The sequence below is a fragment of the Loxodonta africana genome, chromosome 3 (genome assembly GCF_030014295.1).
Source record: "Loxodonta africana isolate mLoxAfr1 chromosome 3, mLoxAfr1.hap2, whole genome shotgun sequence".
Taxonomy (NCBI): domain Eukaryota; kingdom Metazoa; phylum Chordata; class Mammalia; order Proboscidea; family Elephantidae; genus Loxodonta; species Loxodonta africana.
Genome location: NC_087344.1, coordinates 95325056 through 95350048, shown reverse-complemented (window position 1 = coordinate 95350048; position 24993 = coordinate 95325056). Strand labels below are relative to the sequence as shown.

At 38.3% G+C, this 24993-nt stretch overlaps 1 protein-coding gene across 5 annotated transcripts in view; it reads right to left on the bottom strand.

The window, feature by feature from the left end:
• The window catches only part of PRKAA2 (protein kinase AMP-activated catalytic subunit alpha 2), a 125511-nt gene that overhangs the window by 42301 nt on the left and 58217 nt on the right, over positions 1-24993 (bottom strand). For 3 of the 5 annotated variants that reach the window (XR_002786077.2, XM_003411055.4, XM_023549550.2), the window contains exons 3-4: positions 21492-21585; positions 20781-20925 (exon numbers count right to left, since the gene is read on the bottom strand). Coding sequence is in view for 2 of the 5 variants with exons in the window: in XM_003411055.4 (XP_003411103.1) it covers positions 20781-20925; positions 21492-21585 (239 nt within the window). In the remaining 3 variants the exon portion in view is untranslated. Of the gene's footprint in view, positions 1-420; positions 691-20780; positions 20926-21491; positions 21586-24993 lie in introns of those variants that run through there. The other 2 variants (XM_023549552.2, XM_023549551.2) reach the window with 2 other exon arrangements.

The following is a 24993-nucleotide window of genomic DNA, read 5'->3' as shown; positions in this document are numbered from 1 at the left end:
AAAGAAGATGCAAATAACACAAATGAGAAATGAGACAGGTGACAACAGAACCAATTGAAATAAAAGTGATCCTAATAGAGGCGGAGTCAACATGGAGCTATAGACAAAAGCACCACGTCATCCCTCCACAGCAAATACCCAAAAAACTAAGTAAAACAGAGACAAATGTCAATCCTGGAATCATAAGCACCAAATGAAGAGATAAAGAACTCAACCAAGTACCGAATGGAATAAGAAAATGACAGAGAACAGAGGGCGAGTAGAGTTATGAGCAGAGGTGTCCTATCAGCTAACGCAGCACAGGTCCCCCATCTTGGACTCCTGTCGGAGATCAGCGGAAAGGGAGTACGGGAAAGCAGATTCACGGAGCTCCCAGCAGGACACAGAGCACTCGGTAACCAGAGAGAGACGTTTTCTCACCCCCTACCGTGTGCCCCCTGCGTAGTCTTTGCCGCTTCCTGGCTGCCCGATCTGTGGCTTTCCAGCAGGCTGATTCCCAGCTTCCTGGAGGGCCAATTTGCTGCTTCCCAGTGGCAGATCGGGGGTTTCCGGGCAGGCCAATTCACTGCTTCCCAACAGGTCCATTCCCAGCTTCCCGCAGGGTCTATTCACTGCTTCTCACTGGCACGATCTGCCGAGCCGCGACCGCTGCATGGGAGGCAACAGTTCCTTCCCATGTAGATTTGCCTCGCCCACAGTGACTGGCTTCTTCAGTGCCATTTCTTTGTTCCTCATGTTGCTTTTATCTGCCTCTTTTGGTTTCTGCTCTGCCTCTTACCTCCTCCTCCTCCTTTCTATTGAACATCTGACTCCATGTGCCATCTCTGCTTCTTCACAGGCTGTGAAGTGCCGCTCAGCTGGGGAACAGCTTTCAGGGTCTGAGCCGCCACACCGGTGGGATCTATGGGGGCTTTTTCTTTTCTTCTTTGTTTTCTCTTTCTTTCTTCTTTTTTTTTTTTTTTTTTCCATTTATCAGTTTCTTATCTCTTTCTACTTACCTTCTTTTCCTGATTTCCTGAGTACCTGGGGCTGTGTATCATCTGCATCCCTTTCTAGCTAGGCTGTAGTACACTGCTTGGTAGCCACTTTTCCGGTCTGCTAAGCTGTGCTAGTCAGAACCCTGGGGGCATTTTATTTTCTTTTTTTGCTTTTTGTTTTTCTTGATTTCTCAGTTTCTTCTCTCTCTACCCCAATGACAGGCTCTCTCAGCACTTTTCTTTTCCTCCTATTTCTCCTCTCTCTTCTTTTCCACACCCAACCTAGCTCCATACAACACAACCCTCTCCTCCCCCTGCCTCCTATCTGCACCGTCTGCTGAACATTGAACTCCCGAGCAACATATGCACAGTCTACCAGAACCTGCCCTGCACTAACCCCTGGCTTACCCTGTGGCCCCAGTATGTGCCTCAAACAACAAATCCCAGCCCGCCCCTCTTCACCTGGACCTGCCCTGCTGCACCACAGCTGAGTGACTGGCCCTGACCATTGGACAAAGAGGTAAAAAATATTCTGACCACAGGTAAGCAAACAACGAAGAACGCATAGCCCACCTGCACAGATATAACCAAATAAAACAAAAAAGCAGAAAAAAACAAACAAATCTACAATCAATAAACAAAGAAAATAATTTCTGGATGTCCCAAAGACAGCAGACAATATCAAAATGTAATAAGAAAAAAGGATAGGATGGTACCAGTAGGCATCCAAAATAAAAGCACCAGATGATGTTTCACTAGAAGAAAGGGCACGAGAACTGCCTGACGGAGAATTCAAATCTCTAATATTCAGAGTCATCCAAGAATTGAAGCAAAAAGCAGACAAAAAAGAAGAAAAAATAGACAAATTCATGGAAATGGCAGACAAATTCAAGGAAAATACAAACAAAAAAATGGAAGAATTCAGGAACATAATACACAAAGAAAATGCCAAAATAAATTCACAACTAGAAATCATACCAAAAAATCAATTAGAAATCCAAAATATAAACAAGATTTCATAAATGGACAGTGTCACAGAAGGGCTGAGGAGCAGAACTGAAATGATGGAAGACAAGATCAGTGAAATTGAAGAAAAACACTGGATAACACTCTGAGGAAAAATAGGAAAAATGACTGAAGAAACCCTGAGAATTGTGTGGGGTACAATCAAAAACGAAAATCCATGAGTAATTGGAATTTCAGAACAGGGGAAGAAAACAACAGAGAGGATCACTGAAGAATTGCTGACAGAAAACTTCCCTAATATCATGAAAGATGAAAAGCTGATCACCCAAGAAGCTCAACGAACCCCACACAGGACAGACCCCAAAAGAAAATCACCAAGGCATATCATAATCTCACTTGCTAAAACCAAAGACAAATTCCTGAGAGCAGCTGGAGAAAAACAAAAAGCCACATAATAGAGGAGAAACAGTGAGACTAAGCTCTGATTATTCAGCAGAAACCACACAGGCAAGAAGGCAATGGGATAACATATATAAAACCTTGAAAGAAACAAACTACCAAAAAAGAATAATATATCCTGCAAAATTCTCATTCAAATACAATGGTGAAATTAGGATATTTTCAGATTAAAAGAAATTAAGGGAATATGTAGCAACCAAACCAAACTTACAAGAATTATTAAAGGGAGTCCTTCAGTCTGAGAATAAACAACATCATATCATATCACAGCCTGAATCTAGGGTGCAAGATTGTACCTGCCAGATACCAACCTAGGAAATGAGCTCTCAAGGACCATCCAAAACCAAAAGAATTACAACAGGGAACCAGAGGTTAATCTGTAAATGACAACAACATCAGAACAATAAAAGAGGGTATAAACGGTGTAGATATAGAACTTTCTAATGGAGAGGAGGGCAAGGCAATACCAAGTGACAGACTGGTTCAAACCTAGAAAGAAAATGGTTAACTTTCAACCACAAAAAAAGTTAACAAACCTACTCATCAAAATGAAGAAGAAAAACAAAGTCTCAATATAAACAGGATCTATAAAAACAAAATAAACTAAAAAGAAATCCACAAACAAAAGGAACTCAGCACAGGAGAGCAAGAGGAACAAAGAAAATGTCAGCACCACAGAAAAAAAGCACTACAAAATGACAGCAATAAACTCACACCTATCAATAATTACACTTAATGTAAATGGCCTAAATGCAACCATAAAGAGACAGAGAGTGACAAAATGGATTAAAAAACAGGATCCATCAATATGCTGTCTACAAGAGACACACCTTAGAAACAAAGATGTAAATTTATTAAAAATCAAAGGATGGAAAAAAAAAATCAAGCAAATAATTATCAAAAGAGAGCAGGAGCAGCAATATTAATTTCAAATAAAATAGATTTTAAACATAATCCACCATAAAAGACATAGAAGGGCAATATATAATATTAAAGGGTCAATTCATCATGAAGACTGAACCATAGTAAAAATCTATGCACCCAGTGACAGGGCTCCAAAATACATAAAACAAACTCTTAACAGCACTGAAAAGAGAAATTGACAGTTCCACAATAATAGCAGGAGACTTCACGCCACTCTTGGTAAAGTACAAAACATCGAGAAAGAAACTCAACAAAGATACTAGAGATCTAAAGGCCACCATCAGCCAACTGGACCTCATAGACATATATAGAACACTTCATCTGACAGCTGCAAAGTACACATTCTTTTCCAACACATGTGGAATATTCTCCAGAATAGATCATATCTTAGGCCGGAGAGCAACCCTCAACAAAATCCAAAGCACAGAGATGATACAAAGTGTCTTCTCTGACCACAACACCATCAAAGTGGAAATTAACAACAGGAAGATCAAGGGAAAAAAATCAATTACATGGAAAATGAATAACAGCCTGCTTAAAAACCACTCAGTAAAGGAAGAAACCAGAGATGGAATCAAAAAAATTCCTAGAATCAAATGAGAATGAAAACACACCATATCAAAACCTTTGGGACACAGCAAAACCAGTCCTCAGCAGTGAATTTATAGCACTAGAGGCACAGATCAAAAAGAGGAAAGGGAAAAAAACAAAACATTAGCTACACAACTTGAACAAACAAAAAGAGAACAGCAAAAGAAGCCTACAGCCACCAGAAGAAAGGAAATATCGATCAGAGAAGAAATAAATGAAATAGAGAACAGAAAAACAATAGAAAGAATCAACAAAAACAAAAAGTCGGTTCTTTGAAGAGGATCAACAAAATCAACAAACCACTAGCTAAACTGACAAAAGAAAAACAGGAGGACACAACTCAAATAAGAAATGAAATGAGGACATTACAAAAGACCCAATTGAAAGAAGAAGGATCATAACAGGGTATTATGAAAAACTATACTCCAACAAATTTGAAAACCTAGAGGAAACAGACAAATTTCTAGAAGCACACTACCTACCCAAACTAACACAAAATGATGTTGAAAATCTGAACAGACCCTGGCCCAGATGGCTTCACTGGACAATTCTATCAAACATTCAGAGAAAAGCTTACGCCATACTACTCCAACTATTTCAGAACATAGAAAAGGAAGCGATACTTATGAATTCATTCTATGAAGCCAGCATAACCCTGATACGAAAACCAGACAAAGATGCCACAAAAATAAAGAAAATTACAGGCCAATATCTCATGAATATAGATGCAAAAATTCTAGCCAAGAGAATTCAGCATCATATCAAAAAAAATAATACACCATGACCAAGCAGGATTCATACTAGGTATGCAAGGATGGTTCAACATTAGAAAATCAATCAACGTAATCCATCACATAAATAAAAGGAAAGAAAAGAATCATATCATCTTAATCGACACAAAAAAGGCATTCAACAAAGTCCAACACCCGTTCCTCATAAAAACTCTCAATAAAATAGGTACTGAAAGGAAATTCCTCAACATAATAAAGGGCATCCATGCAAAACCAACAGCCAGCATCATTCTTAATGGACAGAGGCTGAAAACTTTCCACTTGAGACAGGAACAAGACAAGGAGGTCTTTTATCACCACTCTTATTAAACATTGTGCTGGAAGTCCTAGCCAGAGCAATAAGGCAAGAAAAAGAAATAAATGGCATCCAAATTGGTAAAGAAGAAGTTAAACTGTCCCCATTTGCAGATGATATACTATACAAAGAAAACCCCAGAGAGTCCACGAGAAAACGAGAACGAGTAGAAAGATCCAGCAGAGTTGCAGGATACAAGATAAACATATAAAAATCGGTTGGATTTCTGTACACCAATAAAGAGAACAATGAAAAGGAAATCAGGAGAACAATACCATTTACAATAGCCCATAAAAAAATAAAATACTTAGGAATAAACCTAACCAGGGATGTAAAGGACCTACACAAAGAAAACTACAAAACAATTTTGCAAGAAACCAAGAGATCTACATAAATGGAAAAACATGCCATGCTCATGGAGAGGTAGATTCGACATTGTGAAAATGACAATTCTACCCAAAGCAATTTACAAATACAATGTAATCCTGATCCAAATACCAACAACATTCTTTAAATAGATGGAAAAAACAATCATCAACTTTATATGGAAAGAGAAGAGGCCTCAGATAAGTAAAGCATTATTTAAGACGAAGAAGAAGAAAGTAGGAGGACTCACACTACCTGACCTCAGAAGCTACTATACTGCTACGGTAGTCTAAACAGCCTGGTGCTGGTACAAAGACAGATATGTTGGCCAATAGGACAGAATCGAGAACCCAGATGTAAATTCATCCACCTACGGACACCTGATCTTCAACACGGGCCCAAAGTCCATCAAATGGGAAAAAGACAGTCTTTTTAACAAATGGTGCTAGCAAAAATGGGTGTCCATCAGCAAAAAAAGAAATAGGACCCATACCTCACACCATGGACAAAAACTAATTCAAAATGGATCAAAGACCTAAACATAAAACCAAAAACTATAAAGATCATAGAAGAAAAAATAGGATCAATGCTAGAGACCCTAATACACAGCATTAACAAGACATAAACTATAACTAACAACAAACAAACTCCAGAAGATAAGCTAGATAACTGGGATCTTGTAAAAATTAAATACTTTAACGCTGATCAAAAGGCTTCACCAAAATAGTAAAAAAGAGAACCTATAGAATGGGGAAAAAATTTTGGCTATTACAAATCAGACAAAGGTCTAATCTCTAAAATCTACAGGAAAATCCAACACCTCTACAATAAAAAGACAAATAATCCAATTAAAAAATGGGCAAAGGAAATGAACAGATACTTCACCAAAGAAAACATTCAAGTGGCTAAGAGACACGTGAGGAAATGCTCACGATCACTAGCTATTACAGAAATGCAAATCAAAACCACAGTGAGATACCATCTCACCCCAACTTTACTAGACGAATCACAAAAACAGAAAATTACAAATGTTGGAGACTTTGCGGAGAGATTGGAACTCTTATGCACTGCTGGAAGGAATGGAAAATGATACAACCATTTTGGAAAATGATACGGCACTTCCTTAGAAAGCTAGAAATAGAAATACCATGATCTAGCAATCTCACTTGTAGGAATATATCCCAGAGAAGCAGGAGCCATCACATGAATAGACATGCATACCCATGTTCACTACAGCATTGTTCACAATAGCAAAGATATGGAAACAACCTAGATCCCCATCACCAGGTGAATGGATAAATAAACATACACACAGTGGAATACTACACTATGATAAAGAACAATGATGAATCTGCAAAGCATCTCACAACATGGATGGATCTGGAGGGCATTATGCTGAGGAAATAAGTCAATCACAAAAGGACAAATATTCTATGAGACCACTATAAAAACTCATGAAAAGGTTAACATACAAAAAGAAACAATCTTTGATGCTTATGAGGGAGGGGAGGAGTGGGGGTGGAAAAACACTAAATAGACAATAGATAAGTGGTAACTTTGCTGAAGGGTAAGACAGTACACAATACTGGGGAAGTCAGAACAACTTGATCAGGGTAAGGTCATGGAAACGCCATGGGCAAATGCAAACAACCTTAGGGACCCAATTACTGGGCTGGGGACTTTGGGGACCATGGTCTTAAGGAACATCGAGCTCAACTGGCATAACAAACTGTATAAAGAAAATGTTCTACATTCTACTTTGGTGAGTAATGTCTGGGGTCTTAACAGCCTGTGAGTGGCCAATTAAGACACTCCATTGGTCTCACCCCTTTAGAAGCAAAGGAAAATGAAGAAAACTAAAGACACAAGGGAAAAATTAGTCCAAAGGACAAACCGACCACAACTACCATGGCCTCCACCAGAATGAGTCCAGTACAACTAGATAGCGCCCAGCTACCACCACTGACTTCACTGACAGGAATCACAATAGAGGGTCCTGGACAGAGCTGGAGAAAAACGTAGAACAAAATTCTAACTAAAAAAAAAAAAAAGAGCAGACTTACTGGCCTGACAGAGACTGAAGGAACACCGAGAGTATGGCCCGTGGACACCCTTTTACCTCAGTAATCAAGTCACTCCAGAGGTTCACCTTTTAGCCTAAGATTAGACAGACCCATTGGACAAAATGAGACTAAAGGGGCACACCAGCTCAGGGCCAAAGACTAGAAGGTAGGAGGGTACAGGAAAGCTGGTAATAGGGAACCCAAGTTCAAGAAGGAGAGTACTGAAATGTCATGGGGTTGTTAACCAGTATCATAAAACAATATATGTACTGTTTAATAAGAAGCTAGTTTGTTCTGTAAAACTTCATCTAAAGTACAACAACAACAAAAAATGTTCCTAACAGAATACTGTGAAGAACTGAACTCCAACAAATTTTAAAACCTAGAAGAAGTGGACAAACGTCTGTAAACACACTACCTACATAAACTAGCATAAAGTGAGGTAAAAGATTTGAACAGACCCATAACAAAGGAATAAACTGAAGAGGTCGTTAAAAAAAAAAAAAAAAAAAAACTCCCAACAACAACAACAACAAAAAAGCCCTGGCCCAGATGGCTTCTCTGGAGAATTCTACCAAACATTCAGAGAAGAGCTGAAACCAATTCTACTCAAACTATTCCAGAACATAGAAAAGGATGGAATACTCCCAAATTCATTTTATGATGCAAGAATATCCCTGATACCAAAGTCAGGCAAAGATACAACTAAAATGAAAATGGTAGAACAATATCTGTCATGACTACAGACACAAAAATCCTCAACAAAATCCTAGCCAACAGAATCCAACAACATATCAAAAAAATAATACATCACAACCAAGTGAAATTCATACCAGGTACACAATGATGGTTCAACATGAGGAAATCAGGCAATATAATCCACCACATAAATAAAACAAACGAAAAGAACCACATGATCTTATCAATCGAAGCACAAAAGGCATCTGATAAAGTCCAACACCCAACCCTGATAAAAATACTCAGCAAAATAGGAATAGAAGGGTAATTTCTCAACATAATTAAGAACACATATATAAAACTAACAGCCAACATTATTCTCAATGGAGAGAAACTGAAATCATTCCCCTTGAGAACAGGAAAAAGACAAGGTTGTCCTTTCTCACCACTCTTATTTAACATTGTACTGGAAGTCCTAGCTAGGGCAATAAGGCAAGAAAGGGAAATAAAAGCAGCCAAATTGGTAAGGAAGAAGTAAAACTATCCCTACTTGCAGATGACATGATCCTATACATAGAAAATCAGAGAAATTCCACAAGAAAGCTACTAGAACTAATAGAAAAAAAAAAAAAAATAGAAGGACCCAACAAAGTGGCAGGATACAAGATCAACATACAAAAAATTGATTGAATTCCTCTATAGTAACAAAGAGAACTCTGAAAAAAAATCAGGAAAATGATACCATTTATAATAGCCCCCCAAAAGATAAAATCCTTAGGAGTAAACCCAACCAATGATGCAAAAGACTTACACAAAAAAAACTACAAAGCACTATAGCAAGAAACCAAAAGAGACCTACATAAATGGAAAAACATACTATGTTCATGGATAGAAAGACTTAACATTGTGAAAATGTCACTACTACCCAAAACGATCTACGGATATAATGGAATCCCAATCCAGATTCTAGCAACATTCCTTAACAAAATGAAAAAACTAATCACCAACTTTATATGAAAAAGAAAGACACCCTAGATAAGTAAAGCACTACTAAAGAGGAACAAAGTAGGAGGCCTCACACTTCCCAATCTCAGAACCTACTATACAGCCACAGTTGTCAAACAGCTTGGTATTGGTACAACAACAGACACACAGACCAATGGAACAGAACCAAGAACCCAGAAGTAAATCCACCCACCTACGGGCAGCTGATCTTTGACAAAGGGCCAAACCCATTAAATGGGGAAAAGACAGTCTCTTAACAAGTGGTGCTGGCGAAACTGGATATCTAATTGCAGAAAAATGAAACAGGATCCATACCTTATACCATACACAAAAACTAACTTGAGATGGATCAAAGACCTAAATGTAAAACCTAAAACTATAAAGATCATGGAAGAAAAATAGGGGCAAACCTAGGGGCCCTAATTTACTGCATAAGTAGACTACTAAACATAAGTAAAAATGCACAAACAGCAGAAGATAAACCACACAAGTGGGACCTGGTAAAAATTAAACACTTACACATATCAAAAGATTTCACAAAAGGAATAAAAAGAGAACATACAGACAGAAAAAAAATTTTGGGGAACGACACATCTGACAAGGGACTCATCTATAAAAACTTATAGAAAACTTCAGTACCTCAACAACAAAAAGACAAACAATCCAATTAAAAACAGGCAAAGGACATGAACACACGCTTCACCAAAGAAGATATTCAAGTGGCCAGTGAACACATCAAGAGACGTTCGTGATCTTTAGCCATTAGAGAGATGCAAATCAAAACAACGAGATATCACCTCACCCCAGCAATAATTGCAACAATCAAAAAAACAGAAAACAACAAATGTTGGTAAGGGTGTGGGGAGATTGGAACTGTCATACACTGCTGGTGGAAATGTAAAACAGTACAAGCCCTATGGAAAACAATATGCTGCTTCCTTAAAAAGTAAGAAATACCGTACGATCCAGCAATTCCACTGCTAGGCATATGTCCTAGAGAAATAAGAGTTATGACACAAATAGAGGTACGCACACCTATATTCACTGAAACATTATAAACAACAGCAAAAAAGATGGAAACGGAGGCAGAGCCAAGATGGCAGAATGGACAGAAGCTTCCGTCGAGCCCTCTTTACAACAAAGACCCGAGAAAACAAGTGAAACGAGTATATTAGTAACACGCTGGGAGCCCTGAGCATCAAAGGCAAGCTTAGACAATGGGCTGAGGAGCAGGGGGAGGAATAGGCTGTTCAGAAGTGGAGAGGAGTTACCGGACCTGAATCGTGGGGAGCCTTCAGGCACCATTTCTGGGAGCGGAGGCGGCGGCAGCGGGCTAGTACTACCATTCGGCTGCAGTTTCCTCAGGGAGAAGCAGCCAGCCACACAGCCCACTCACACCTCCAGAACCTGAGGAGAACGGCACTCTCGGCAAAAGCTAAGTACTTATGTATATTTTACCATGCCCCCCCAGCCCCCAAGCCGACTTCAGTGGCTGAATCTCTGGGCCTGAGATAGACCCTGGTGAGCACCTAGAGCTGTCTACCCGGCCTTGGAGAAGGAAAATATTTGCAACTGGGGTGAAAAGATAATTTGCTAGCTCCATTAACCGGGGTAGCTCAGGACTGAAGCGGCTCCTGTCCAGGCATAAAGCATCCGTGGACCTTGAGCACCTTTCCCTTCTGCATGGACCTGTGTGGGCCTATTTGGGGAGAATAGGCCCTTGTTGGCAAACTCCAACTATTTCAACTGTGCGGTGGAGATGTGGGTGTTTGACATTTGACATTGCTTTGCCTATTAAACAAGGTCCTCAACTACCCACAACACGGACCTAAGGACTGGTAGCTCCACTCAGGTCACGAAGCCAGCCATGACAGGGGTCCAAAGACAACTACTACCTCCCAGTCCTTACCCTAAAAATTTTGGTGCCCATGGTCCCTCTGCAGAACCCACCCACCAGCACGCTCTAGGGAACAGAGACACGTTTTCCTCAGAGACACTTGGGGGTCGGTTCTCACCCCCTGCCTTGTTCACAGTGTAAGCCCCTGCTGCAATCAGATACCGGTATATATGCCAATCACCCCCACCCCTCTAAGACTGTAGGACAGAGCCTGTACCACACACTTGATATCAGCTACTTGGAAACCTCAGCTGAATTCATACAAGAAAACTGAATGGACTCCTAGACTGCTATACCTGATCACAGCTCTAGCCAGCTGGGGACAGGACACCAAAGCTCCAAACGTGAAAATAATCAAGCTAACTCACTCAAGTAACCCATGGGGGTATACCAAAACAAAACAAAGCAAGCAGCTACAATGCAGTAAGCAAGCATAAACTAATACAATAACTTATAGATGGCTCGGAGACAACAGTCAATATCAAGTCACAAAAAGAAACAGGCCATGATCACCTCAACAGGCTCTCAAAACAAAGAATCCAGGCATCTTTTAGATGAAAGTGCATTCCTGGAATTACCAGATGCAGAATACAAAAGTTTAACACACAGAACCCTTCAACACATGAGGAAGGAAATGAGGCAATATGCAGAACAAGCCAAGGGACACACAGATAAAGCAACTGAAGAAATTACAAAGATTATTCAGGAACATAACGAAAACTTCAATAAGCTGGAAAAATCCATAGACAGACAGCAATCAGAAATTCAGAAGATTAACAATAAAATTACAGAATTAGATAACTCAATAGAAAGTCAGAGGAACAGAATTGAGCAAGTAGAAGCTAGAGTTTCTGAACTTGGAGATAAATCACTTGGCACTAATATATCTGAAGAAAAATCAGATAAAAGAATTTTAAAAAATGAAGAAACCTTAAGAATCATGTGGGACTCTATTAAGAGAAATAACCTACAAGTGACTAGAGTATCAGAACAGGGAGGGATAACTGAAAATACAAAGAAAATTGTTGAGGATTTGTTAGCAGAAAACTTCCCTGATATTGTGAAAGATGAGAAGATATCTATCCAAGATGCTCACTGAACTCCACGTAAGGTAGATCTTAAAAGAAAGTCACCAAGACATGTTATAATCAAGCTTGCCAAAACCAAAGATAAAGAGGCAATTATGAGAGCAGCAAAGGATAAAAGAACAGTCACCTACAAAGGAGAGCCAATAAGAGTAAGCTCGGACTACTCGGCAGAAACCATGCAGGCAAGAAGGCAATGGGATGACATATTTAAAAAATTGGAGGAAAAAAATTGCTAGCCAAGAATCATATATCCATCAAAACTGTCTCTTAAATATGAAGGTGAAATTAAGACATTTCCACATAAACACAAGTTGAGGGAATTTGTGAAAACCAAACCAAAACTACAAGAAATGCTAAAGGGAGTTCATTGGTTAGAAAATCAATAATATCAAGTATCAACCCAAGACTACAAAACTGGGCAGAGCAACCAGAGTTCAACCCAGACAGGGAAAACAAAAAAAAACAAAGCAAGATTTAAAAAAAAAAAAAAAAGCCCAACAAGGGTAACGACGATATTATTACATAAAAGAAGACAACATTAAGATAATAAAGACGGACTAAGAAATGTAATCATACACCTTCCATATGGAGAGGAAGATACAGCGATACAAAGAAATAAAAGTTAGCTTTAAATTTAGGAAAACGGGTAAATAATAAGGTAACCACAAAGGAGACAAACTATCCTACTCATCAAAATAAAATACAAGGGAAAAATAGAGACTCAGCAGAAACAAAATCAACAACAAGTATGAGGAAAAGACAATATATAAAGAAAATCTACTCAGCACATAAAATCAACAGGGAAAAATAAACTATCAACACACAAAAAAGACATCAAAACGTTAGCACTAAATTCATACCTATCCATAATTACCCTGAATGTAAATGGACTAAATACACCAATAAAGAGACAGAGAGTGGCAAAATGGATTAAAAACCAAGATCCGTCTATATGCTGCCTACAAGAGACACACCTTAGACTTAGAGACACAAACAAATTAAAACTCAAACGATGGAAAAAAATATATCAAGCAAACAACAATCAAAAACGAGCAGGAGTGGCAATATTAATTTCTGACAAAATAGACTTTAAAGTTAAATCCATCAGAAAGGATAAGGAAGGGCACTATATAATGATTAAAGGGACAATACACCAAGAAGATATAACCACATTAAATATTTATGCACCCAATGACAGGGCTGCAAGATACACAAAACACACTCTATCAGCACTGAAAAGTGAGACAGACAGCTCCATAATAATAGTAGGAGACTTCAACACACCACTTTCAGTGAAGGACAGGACATCCAGAAAGAAGCTCAATAAAGACACGGAAGATATAAATGCCACAATCAACCAACTTGACCTCGGAAACATATATAGAACACTCCACACAACAGCAACCAACTATACTTTCTTTTCTAGTGCACATGGAACATTCTCTAGAATACACCACATATTCCATCACAAAGCAAGCCTCAGCAGAATCCAAAACACTGACATATTACAAAGCATCTTCTCTGACCATAAGGCCATAAAAGTGGAAATCAGTAACAGGAAAAGCAGGGAAAAGAAATCAAACACTTGGAAACTGAACAATACCCTGCTCAGAAAAGACTGGATTACAGAAGACATTAAGGATGGAATAAAGAAATTCACAGAATCCAATGAGAATGAAAACACTTCCTAGCAGAACCTTTGGGACACAGCAAAAGCTGTGCTCAGAGGCCAATTTATATCAATAAATGCACACATCCAAAAAGAAGAAAGGGCCAAAATCAAAGAACTATCTCTACAACTTGAACAAATAGAAAGAGAGCAACAAAAGAAACCCACAGGCACCAGAAGAAAACAAATAATAAAAATTAGAGCTGAACTAAATGAAATGGAAAACAGAAAAACAATTGAAAGAATTAATAAGACCAAAAGCAGGGCTTTTGAAAAACTCAACAAAATTGATAAAGCACTGGCCAAACTGACAAAAGAAAAACAAGAGAGGAAGCAAATAACCCGAATAAGAAATGAGACGGGCGATATTACAACAGACCCAACTGAAATTAAAAGAATCATATCAGATTACTATGAAAAACTATGCTCAAACAAATTTGAAAACCTAGAAGAAATGGATGAATTCCTAGAAACACACTACCTACCTAAACTAACACAAACAGAGGTAGAACAACTAAGTAGACCCATAACAAAAGAACAGATTGAAAAGGTAATCAAAAAACTCCCAACAAAAAAAAGCCCTGGTCCGGACGGCTTCACTGCAGAGTTCTACCAGACTTCCAGAGAAGAGTTAACACCACTACTACCAAAGGTATTTCAGAGCATAGAAAAGGATGGAATACTAACAAACTCATTGTATGAAGCCACCATATCCCTGATACCAAAACCAGGTAAAGACACCACAAGAAAAGAAAAGGACACACCTATATCCCTCACCAATGTAGATGCAAAAATCCTCAACAAAATTCTAGCCAAGAGAATTCAACAACATATCAAAAAAAAATTCACCATGACCAAGTGGGATTCATACCAGGTATGCAGGGATGGTTCAACATTAGAAAAACAATTCATGTAATCCACCACATACATAAAACAAAACACAAGAATCACAGGATTTTATCAATTGATGCAGCAAAGGCATTTGACAAAGTTCAACACTCATTCATGATAAAAACTCTCAGCAAAACAGGGATAGAAGGAAAATTTCTCAACATAATAAAGGGCATTTATTCAAAGGCAAAAGCCAACATCACCCTAAATGGAGAGAGCCTGAAAACATTCCCCCTGAGATCAGGAACCAGACAAGGATGCCCTTTATCACCACTTACTCAACATTGTGCTGGAAATCCTAGCCAGAGCAATTAGGCTAGATAAAGAAATAAAGGGCCTCCGGATTGGCAACGAAGAAGTCAAAGTATCTCTATTTGCAGATGACATGATCTTATACACAGAAAACCCTAAGGAATCCTCCAGAAAACTACTGAAACTAATAGAAGAGTTCAGCAGGGTATCGGAATACAAGATAAACATACAAAAATCAGTTGGATTCCTCTACACCAACAAAAAGAACATCGAAGAGGAAATCACCAAATCAATGCCATTTACAGTAGCCCCCAAGAAGATAAAATACTTAGGAATAAATCTTACCAGAGATGTAAAAGACTTATACAAAGAAAACTACAGTACACTTCTGCAAGAAACCAAGAGAGACTTACGTAAGTGGAAGAACATACCGTGGCTCGTGGATAGGAATACTTAACATTATAAAAATGTCTATTCTACCAAAACCAATCTACACATTTAATGCAATTCTGATGCAAATCCCAACGACATTCTTTAATGCGATGGAGAAACAAATCACCAGTTTCATATGGAAGGAAAAGAGGCCCCAGATAAATAAGGCATTACTGAAAAAGAGAACAAAGTGGGAGGCCTTACTTTACCTGATTTTAGAATCTATTATACCACCATAATAGTCAAAACATCCTGGTACTGGTACAACAACAGATACATGGACCAATGGAACAGGATTGAGAATCCAGACATAAATCCACCCACGTATGAGCAGTTGATATTTGACAAAGGCCCCAAAACAGTTAAATGGGGAAAAGATAGTCTTTTTAACAAATGGTGCTGACATAACTAGATATCCATCTGCAAAAAAATGAAACAAGACCCATACCTCACTCCATGTACAAGAACTAACTCAAAATGGATCAAAGACCGAAATATAAAATCTAAAACGATAAAGATCATAGAAGAAAAGATAGGGACAATGTTAGGAGCCCTAATACATGGCATAAACACGATACAAAACATTATAAAGAATGTAGAAGAAAAACTAGATAACTGGGAGCCCCTAAAAATCAAATACTTATGCTCATCCAAAGACTTCACCAAAAGAGTAAAAAGACTACCTACAGACTGGGAAAAAGTTTTAGCTATGACATTTCTGATCAGCGCCTGAACTCTAAAATCTACATGATACTGCAAAAATTCAACTACAAAAAGACAAATAACCCAATTAAAAATTGGGCAAAATATATGAATAGACACTTCACTAAAGAAGACATTCAGGTAGCTAACAGATATATGAGGAAATGTTCACAATCATTAGCCATTAGAGAAATGCAGATCAAAACCACAGTGATATTTCATCTCACTCCAACAAGGCTGGCATTAATCCAAAACACACAAAATAATAAATGTTGGAAAGGCTGTGGAGAGATTGGAATACTTCTACACTGCTGGTGGGAATGTCAAATGGTACAACCACTTTGGAAATCGATTTGCTGCTTCCTTAAAAAGCTAGAAATAGAACTACCATACGATCCAGCAATCCCACTCCTTGGAATATATCCTAGAGAAATAAGAGCCTTTACACAAACAGATATATGCACACCCATGTTTTTTGCAGCACTGTTTACAATAGCAAAAACATGGAAGCAACCAAGGTGCCCAACAATGAATAAATGGATAAATAAAGTATGGTATAGTCACACAATGGAATATTATGCATTGATAAAGAACAGTGAGGAATCTGTGAAACATTTCATAACATGGAGGAACCTGGAAGGCATTATGCTGAGTGAAATTAGTCAGTTGCGAAAGGACAAATATTGTATAAGACCACTATTATAAGAACTTGGGAAATAGTTTAAACTTAGAAGAAAACATTCTTTTGTGGTTACGAGAAGGGGGAGGGAGGGAGGGTGGGAGAGGGGTACTCACTAATTAGATAGTAAATAAGAACTACTTTAGGTGAAGGGAAAGACAGCACACAATACAGGGAAGGTCAGCACAATTGGACTAAATCAAAAGCAAAGAAGTTCCTGAATAAACTGAATGTGTCGAAGGCCAGTGTAGCCAGGGCAGGGGTCTGGGGACCATGGTTTCAGGGGACATCTAAGTCAATTGGCCTAATAAAATCTATTAAGAAGACATTCTGCATCCCACTTTGAAGAGTGGCATCTGGAGTCTTAAATGCTAGCAAGCAGCCATCTAAGATGCATCAATTGGTCTCAACCCACCTGGATCAAAGGAGAATGAAGAACACCAAGGACACAAAGTGATTATGAGCCCAAGAGACAGAAAGGGCCACATGAACCAGCGACTACATCATCCTGAGACCAGAAGATCTAGATGGTGCCCGGCTATAACTGATGACTGCCCTGACAAGGAACACAACAGAGAACCCCTGAGGAAGCAGGAGAGCAGTGGGATGCAGACCCCAAATTCTCATAAGACCAGACTTAATAATCTGATTGAGACTAGAAGGACCTCAGTGGTCATGGCCCCAACACCTTCTGTTGGCCCCAGACAGGATCCATTCCCAAAGCCAACTCTTTAGACATGATTGGACTTGACAATGGATTGGAGAGGGATGCTGGTGAGGAGTGAGCTTCTTGGATCAGGTGGACACTTGAGACTATGTTGGCATCTCCTGCCTGGAAGGGAGATGAGAGGGTGGAGGGGGTTAGAAGCTGATGAAAAGGACACAAAAAGAGAGAGTGGAGGTAGAGAGCAGACTGTCTCATTAGGGGGAGAGTAATTGGAAGTATGTAGCAAGGTGTATATGGGTTTTTGTGTGAGAGACTGACTTGATTTGTAAACTTTCACTTAAAGCACAATAAAAATTATTAAAAAAAAAAAGACAGAAACAACCTTAGTGCCCATCAACAGATGAATGGATAACTGTGGCATACACACACAATGGAATACTACACAACGTTAGAGAATAATGACGAATCTGAGAAACATTTCACAACAAAAAAAACGAAACCTACTGCCTTCGAGTCAATTCCGACTCATAGTGACCCTATAGGACAGAGTAGAACTGCCCCATAGAGTTTCCAAGGAGCGCTTGGCGGATTCAAACTGCCGACCTTTTGGTTAGCAGCCGTAGCACTTAACCACTATGCCACCAGGGTTTCCATTTACAAGGATGAGTAAAAATCAAGTCAATCACAAAAGGGTAAATATTGTATGAGACCACTGTTATAAAAAGTCAAGAAAAGGTTTACACACACAGAAAGAAACATTCTTTGATGGTTATCAGTGATGGAAGAGGGAGGAAGGGAAAATCACTAGATACCAATCCAGATTCACTGCTGTCGATTCCAACTCATAGCAATCCCAGAGGGTTTCCAAGACTATAAATCTCTACAGAAGCAGACTGCCACATCTTTCTCTCACAGAGCCATTGGTTGAGATAGTAGACAGGTGTTAACTTGGCTGAAGGGTTAAACAATACACAATACGGGGGAAGTCAGCACAACATGACCAAGGGAAAGGAAGACACTGAGAGGTATGCAAGAGTAAAATGAAACAATGATAAATACTATTACATAAACAATCCTGCAATAACAGTTATAACAAACAATAATTAACAAGTGGATACATAGGTAGATATGTAAGCAGAACAGGTGTGGGATGGCATATGGGAATACACCCGTGAACAAATCAGTTTGGCAGAGGATATTTCTACATATGCATCAGTATGTGCTGAAAATATATCCATGAATACCGTAGAGCACACAGGGGGCACAGTTATGAAAACTCCTTAGCCATAATCACACACCTTGAGGGACTGAGTCGCTGGGCTTCAGGGCTTAGACCATAGTTTCGGGGGACATCTACGTCAACTGGCATAACACAGGACGTAAAGAAAATGTTCTACATCCTACTTTGGCAAGTAGTGACCGGGGTCCTAAAAGCTTGTGAACGGCCATCTAAGAAACAACTATTCGTCTCTTCTCATCTGTGGCAAAGAAGAGTGAAGGAAATCAAAGTCTGAAGGAAACGATTAGTCCAAAAAACTAACGGACCACACGAACCATAGCTTCCACTAGCCTGAGACCAGAAGTAGCATATGGTGCTTGGCTACCACTACTGATCGTTCTGAGTGGGATCAGTGTAGGAAGTCCTGGACAGAGGGGGAGGAAAATTTAGAACAAAATTCAAATCCATAAAAAAGATGAGACTTACTGGTCTGACAGAGGCTGGTGGAACCTCCAAGATTAAAGCCCTTAGATACCCTTCAAACCTGGAACTGAACCCACTCCCAGAGACCACCTTTCAGCCAAACAATAGGCAGGCCTAGAAACTGAATAACACCCAGGAAGAAGTGCACCTCAGAACAATCAACCACAGGAGACCAAAAGGGCAGCATTTGCCCAAAAACAAAGTTCAGAAGGCAGGAAGAGGCAGGAAAGATGGGCGAATGGAAACAGGAACTCAGGGAGGGAGTGGGTAGAGTGTTGTCACATTGAGGGGACTGCAACTAATGTCATGCAAACAAAATGTATATAAATTGTTGAATGGGAAACAAATTTGCTCTGTAAGCTTTCACCCAAACCACGATAAAATGTTCAAAAATATACATATATAATTTACCCACTTCTACAACTGAAAAAAAGTAAAAAAGAGACTACTGCTTTTTTGTAGTATGCTTTCAAAAACCTTTTTAAAAAATCTTCAAGTACAAATCAGACAGGCTCCAATTTATAAACAGATTGTGTTGCAAAAGTTTTTAATTTGGAAAGCTTTAATTCAATGTAGAAAAAAATTATCTATTCAAACAAAATTTAATTGAACTATAGTACTAAATGAGTTTTATAATTTGGAGATGGATGACAAATAGGGAAACTAGTTCCCTGTTTTTCAGATTAAAGACAAGGTATAGGCAAAAATTTTAAATAAGCAATGATAAACTTTCGTACTTTTCCATCTCTGTTTCTATAATCTCTCACTTCCTAATCCTTTTCCAAAACACCCTATCATGGAACCCATTCAAGGCATGGTTACCTAAGAAAGTGTTCAGAGCATAAAAATTACATTTAACCTTTTCTTCTACGCCTGACAAAAATTTCTATTCTTTCATTAAGTTATTAGGACAGATGTTACCCTGAGATGCATCAGCTTGTCCACAGATTGATTCAGAAGGATTATAAAGTTCCAAAACTGCATGCAAACTTTCATGTACATCTGTTTACATATATTCATCAAGGAAAGTGCCCATATTTTCATCAGATTTCAAAAAGATTTTGTGACCCCCCACCACAAAAAAAAAACTAAACAGTTGAGTATCATTTTTTTAGGAGGAAATGAAGATTAAATTGATTTATCTTGGCTGCGGCCCACTAACTTTTCTAGAGGTATCTGCATTTAACTGTGTTTAAATAAAAAGCAGCAGCCCTGGTTGTGCAAGCAGTTTGCAATTGGCTGCTAACATAAAGGTTGGCTGTTCAAATCCACCTAGTCACAACATGAAAGAAAGGCCTGGCAATCTGCTTTACGATTACAGCCAAGAAAACTCTATGGAACAGTTCTATTCTGTAACACATGGGGTCGCCATAAGTCGGAATCAACTTGATAGCAATGTTTTTGTTTTTAGTATAGAGACCACGCAACTAATCCCTTTTCATGGTACAAGATCCACAATGTAAAACTGAAAGCTCTTGTTTCTATAAAAGTTGTTACTAACACATTTTAAAAGTCAGCTAGCGTATTTCTGAGAAAACGCTGGTGGCGTAGTGGATAAGTGCTACGGCTGCCAACCTGAGGGTCAGCAATTGGAATCTGCCAAGCGCTCCTTGGAAACTCTGTGGGGCAGTTCTACTCTGTCCTATAAAGGGTCGCATATTTCTGAACACCCCTGGAGTTACATACCAAAATCAGCTATCTTGGCATTCATGTGTGCATCCAAGAGCACATTCTCTGGTTTCAGGTCTCGATGAACAACCATATGCCTATGACAGTAATCCACAGCAGACAGAATCTGCTGAAAGAGTCGTCTGGCTTCCATCTCTTCAACCTATCAAGTATAAAACAAACTGCACTAAGGATATCTGGGATATCTATATAGCAAGAGCTTTAATTTATAATCAGCCTAAATATAATTGAGTAAAGCCCATTAAAATTGTGTTGGAATTCTCAGCAAAACAAAAACTTGCATCAAAACATGTCAATCAATAGGTTTTTCTTTGATGCTAGGCAGTAAGATTTAATATTCAGTTAATATTTACTAAATGCACACAAAGTTCAGTCAATGGTAAAACATAATCTGAAACAGAATTTCTTTGCAAGTAGTAAGAAAAGGAAATAACTGAAGCTTCAACATGATCTTATGAAACAGGTTTTTCATTTTGAAAACCATAGTCATCATGTCAGCAATTAAGTAAAACATATTTCCTAGAATCAGAATTGTGAGAATCAGTATTATGAAAGGTAGAATTTTTAAAAAAGCAAATTTGTCTAATATTCTGTATGTTTAGTTGAACATTGTTAAAAGACGCAATCCCCATTCTGAAGATATATTTGTGGTTTACTTTTCTTTTTTTAAGCTTAGGGGCTTAGTGCACTAGACAATAGGTTACTTACCCGTCCATGTTTACAGATGTAGTCAAATAATTCACCACCAGATACATACTCCATTACCATAAAAAAGTCCGTTGGTGTGCTGATCACCTGGTATCTTTTTTTGTAAATGAAAAAAGTTAATAAAAAATGTCACTTTAGCCAAAGTCAACCTAATACATCTACTCTTGCTACAATTTTATACTCCAGTGTTTTACAATATATTGAGATGGCCACAAATTATATAAAACCCAACCCAGTATTATATAATGTTATCAAAATAATCAAAACTATAAACCCGGAGCTGTACAAAATTCATCTACTTCCTGATGATCATGGACTTTCCTTCGGCCTCTCCTTTCGTGCTCACACAATCTTTGAAATCTTTTATTCTTCAACAACTGCATTAGGCATTACTTTTCTATTTAAACAAAAATTTGTTTACAGTCTAAAGAGATAAGGTGACATACATATTTAAACAAAAATAAAAACATTCTTGGACAGGTTAAATGATACCACAACTACATAATCATGAATGCAAAATCCAGAAAGTGGACAAATGACCCTTTCTTCTGCAAATAAAATTCAAGGAAAAAGGGGTGGGGGGGAGGGCGGCTATAGATTAAAATTTAAAAGATACACTGATCAGTTATGATCCAAACAAACCAATTTCTAAAACCATTTATGAAACAATCAAGAAAGTCTGAATACTGACTGGATAGTTGATAATATTACTGTCATTTTTTAGGTAATACGGTATTCTGCTTATGTTATTAAAAAAAGGGGGGGCTTTATCTTCTAGAGTAGGTTCTGAAGAGTTTACAAATTAATAATAACATAATGTTCAGAATTTGCTTAATAATCTCGGGTGGAAAGTGAAAGGGAGCAGATAAAAGAGTTTACAATTGTTGAAGCTGAATGACAGATACATGGAGCTTCATTATTTTTGTGTACTTTAAAATTTTTCCATAATAAAGAGTTAAATACCTACACACGTGTATGTGTCTGTATATACATAAATATATAGTTTTCTCCTAGGCACTCAAAACTGGGCACATTAAAAAATGATAATAATAAAGAATCTTAGCTTTATTTGACAAAATTAATTTTTTCCTAAAAATCTACAACTTCCCCCCATTACTACAATTTTACCAAATCAAGTTTTGACACTGAAAACAACTTAAATATAATTTTAATGTTTTAACTGAGATTGTACTTAGCATTCACATAAAAGAACAATTGTTCCACTTTTTTAAACTGATTACCTTGTTTATAAAGAATCACCTACAGTCTGGATGATTATGACCAATATCGGCTGTATAGTTTTTGCATGACTTAAAGCACTCAGTGAAAGGTCCAAGGGAGAGCTGAAAAATGACCCAGACCCCATCTTCCAGTCAGTGCATCTTGACACTGCTTATGCCAGAAGCAGAGGGACCTTTTGGTAATTTGTCCACCCAGACGGGCACCTTTTATTTACGTGCACGAGGCAAGTACATGTTACCTGGTGGTCCCAGTTACTATTTCCTCTTAAAGAGAGGGGAACATGGCCAGGAAATTGGTGATAAAACTATATGCTATAAATTTTAAGAGAATATTAACATAAATAAATGAAACACTTGAAATATGCAAAATATTAACTCTTCAGTGACCCAATTATTTTCTGCTTTGAATTTTTTGTTGATACTATGTGTTTTCATTAATGGAAGCATGCTGAATCACTGCGTGTATCTGAATTTTTGGTAGGTAGTATGTTTTTTTCTTGCCCTCTCCCACAAGCCTACCCTAAGTGTTCAGGGGTACATATAAAAAGTACCATTACTTATACTCCAAGTCCCCACCAGGGGTACATATAAAAAGTACCATTACTTATACTCCAAGTCCCCACCAGGGTCTACTGGTACATACGTAAAAACGTAAAAATTTTCAAAATTCCTATTTTTCTTACCAAAAATTCAGACACTTCATACAATACTCTGTAAAAACAGTAATTTCCAGCACATGCCTGTTTCTTCAGTTCTGAACAGTCATAAAGGCCCCTACCTCGTGTCAGAACAAACTGTCAGTGGTACATCAGCTTCCCAACAAATCTGAGGCTGAAAAAGTTCATGGTTGCTATACATATCACCGGGCACAAAACGATTTTAAAGCTACAATATTGAAAATGAGAGCTTTTAAATTTTTTCATAAGTAATATCTCTAATAGCAATCAATCTTTGGAATGAAACATGACAAGGTATCACACTTTATATAAAACTAATGAATACAACTGAGGGATAAAATTGAGCCTACTTCAAAAGAACCATGCAAAGGGGATTTTACCTAAGAACTTTAATAGAAATGGTAGATAAAACAAAAGCAAAAAAAAAAAAAAACCCATTGCTGTCGAATCGATTCCAAGTCACAGCAACCCTATAGGACAGAGTAGAACTGCCCCTTAGGGTTTCCAAGGAGCAGATGGTGGATCTGAACTGCCGACCTTTTGGTTAGCAGCCAAGTTCTTAACCACTGGACTCCAAAATAAAAGCAGTTAAGATAAAGCTATCTTAACAGACACCGAACTCTAATCAAATAAACTGAACAGTATAGGGCAGGAGCATCTACTGTGTAACTTCACTGTAGGTCAATGTGATTTATTAACAGAAATCTCAATCACTTTTCTGTTCAGTACATTTTGGGGGCATAAAAGAAGTGATAAGATTCTAATTAATAAATTTAATGCTGATTCCCAGAGTATATCACAGGTCTTCAACCGATTTGTTAAGCTACAGTTAAACCTGTGAGAGCCAAAATTTAACAGGACTGCCCTGTTTTTCCAGGTCTTGTGCAAGTTTTCCACCTTTGACAGGGTGCAGGTTTATCGCATTTCTAATGCTCATTTAAGTGGAGAATATTTGAGTTTTCCTTCTCTGACAGGTTTCCACCTTACACAGGTTCTGGCTTTCACAGGTTTTATGGAGTCATGAAACCTGTAACTCTACAGTCACCACTCTTCCTCACTGAAGGCATTTACCGGGCACTTACTATGTACCAGGCACTATGCTAAGTACCTCACATATGTTGCTTCATTAATCTTTTAAAAACTTCATAAGATATTATTTTAGTATTGTTGTTGTTATTAAGTGCCGTCAAGTCAATTCTGACTCATAGCGACCCTATGCGCAACAGAATGAAACACTGCCTGGTCCTGCACCATCCTCACAGTTGTTGCTATGCTTGAGCCCATTGTTGCAGCCACTATGTCAATCCATCTCCCTGAGGGTCTTCCTCTTTTTCGCTGACCAAAGCACAATGTCCTTCTCCAGGGCACGTCCAAAGCATGTGAGATGCAGTCTCGCCACCCTTGCTTATAAGGAGCATTCTGGTTGTACTTCTTTCAAGACAGATTTGTTCGTTCTTTTGGCAGTCCATTGTATATTCAATATTCTTCGCCAACACCACAAATCAAAGGCATCAATTCTTCTTCAGTCTTCCTTATTCAGTGTCCAGCTTTCACATGCAGTTTTTTAGTACTGTGAGGTATTGT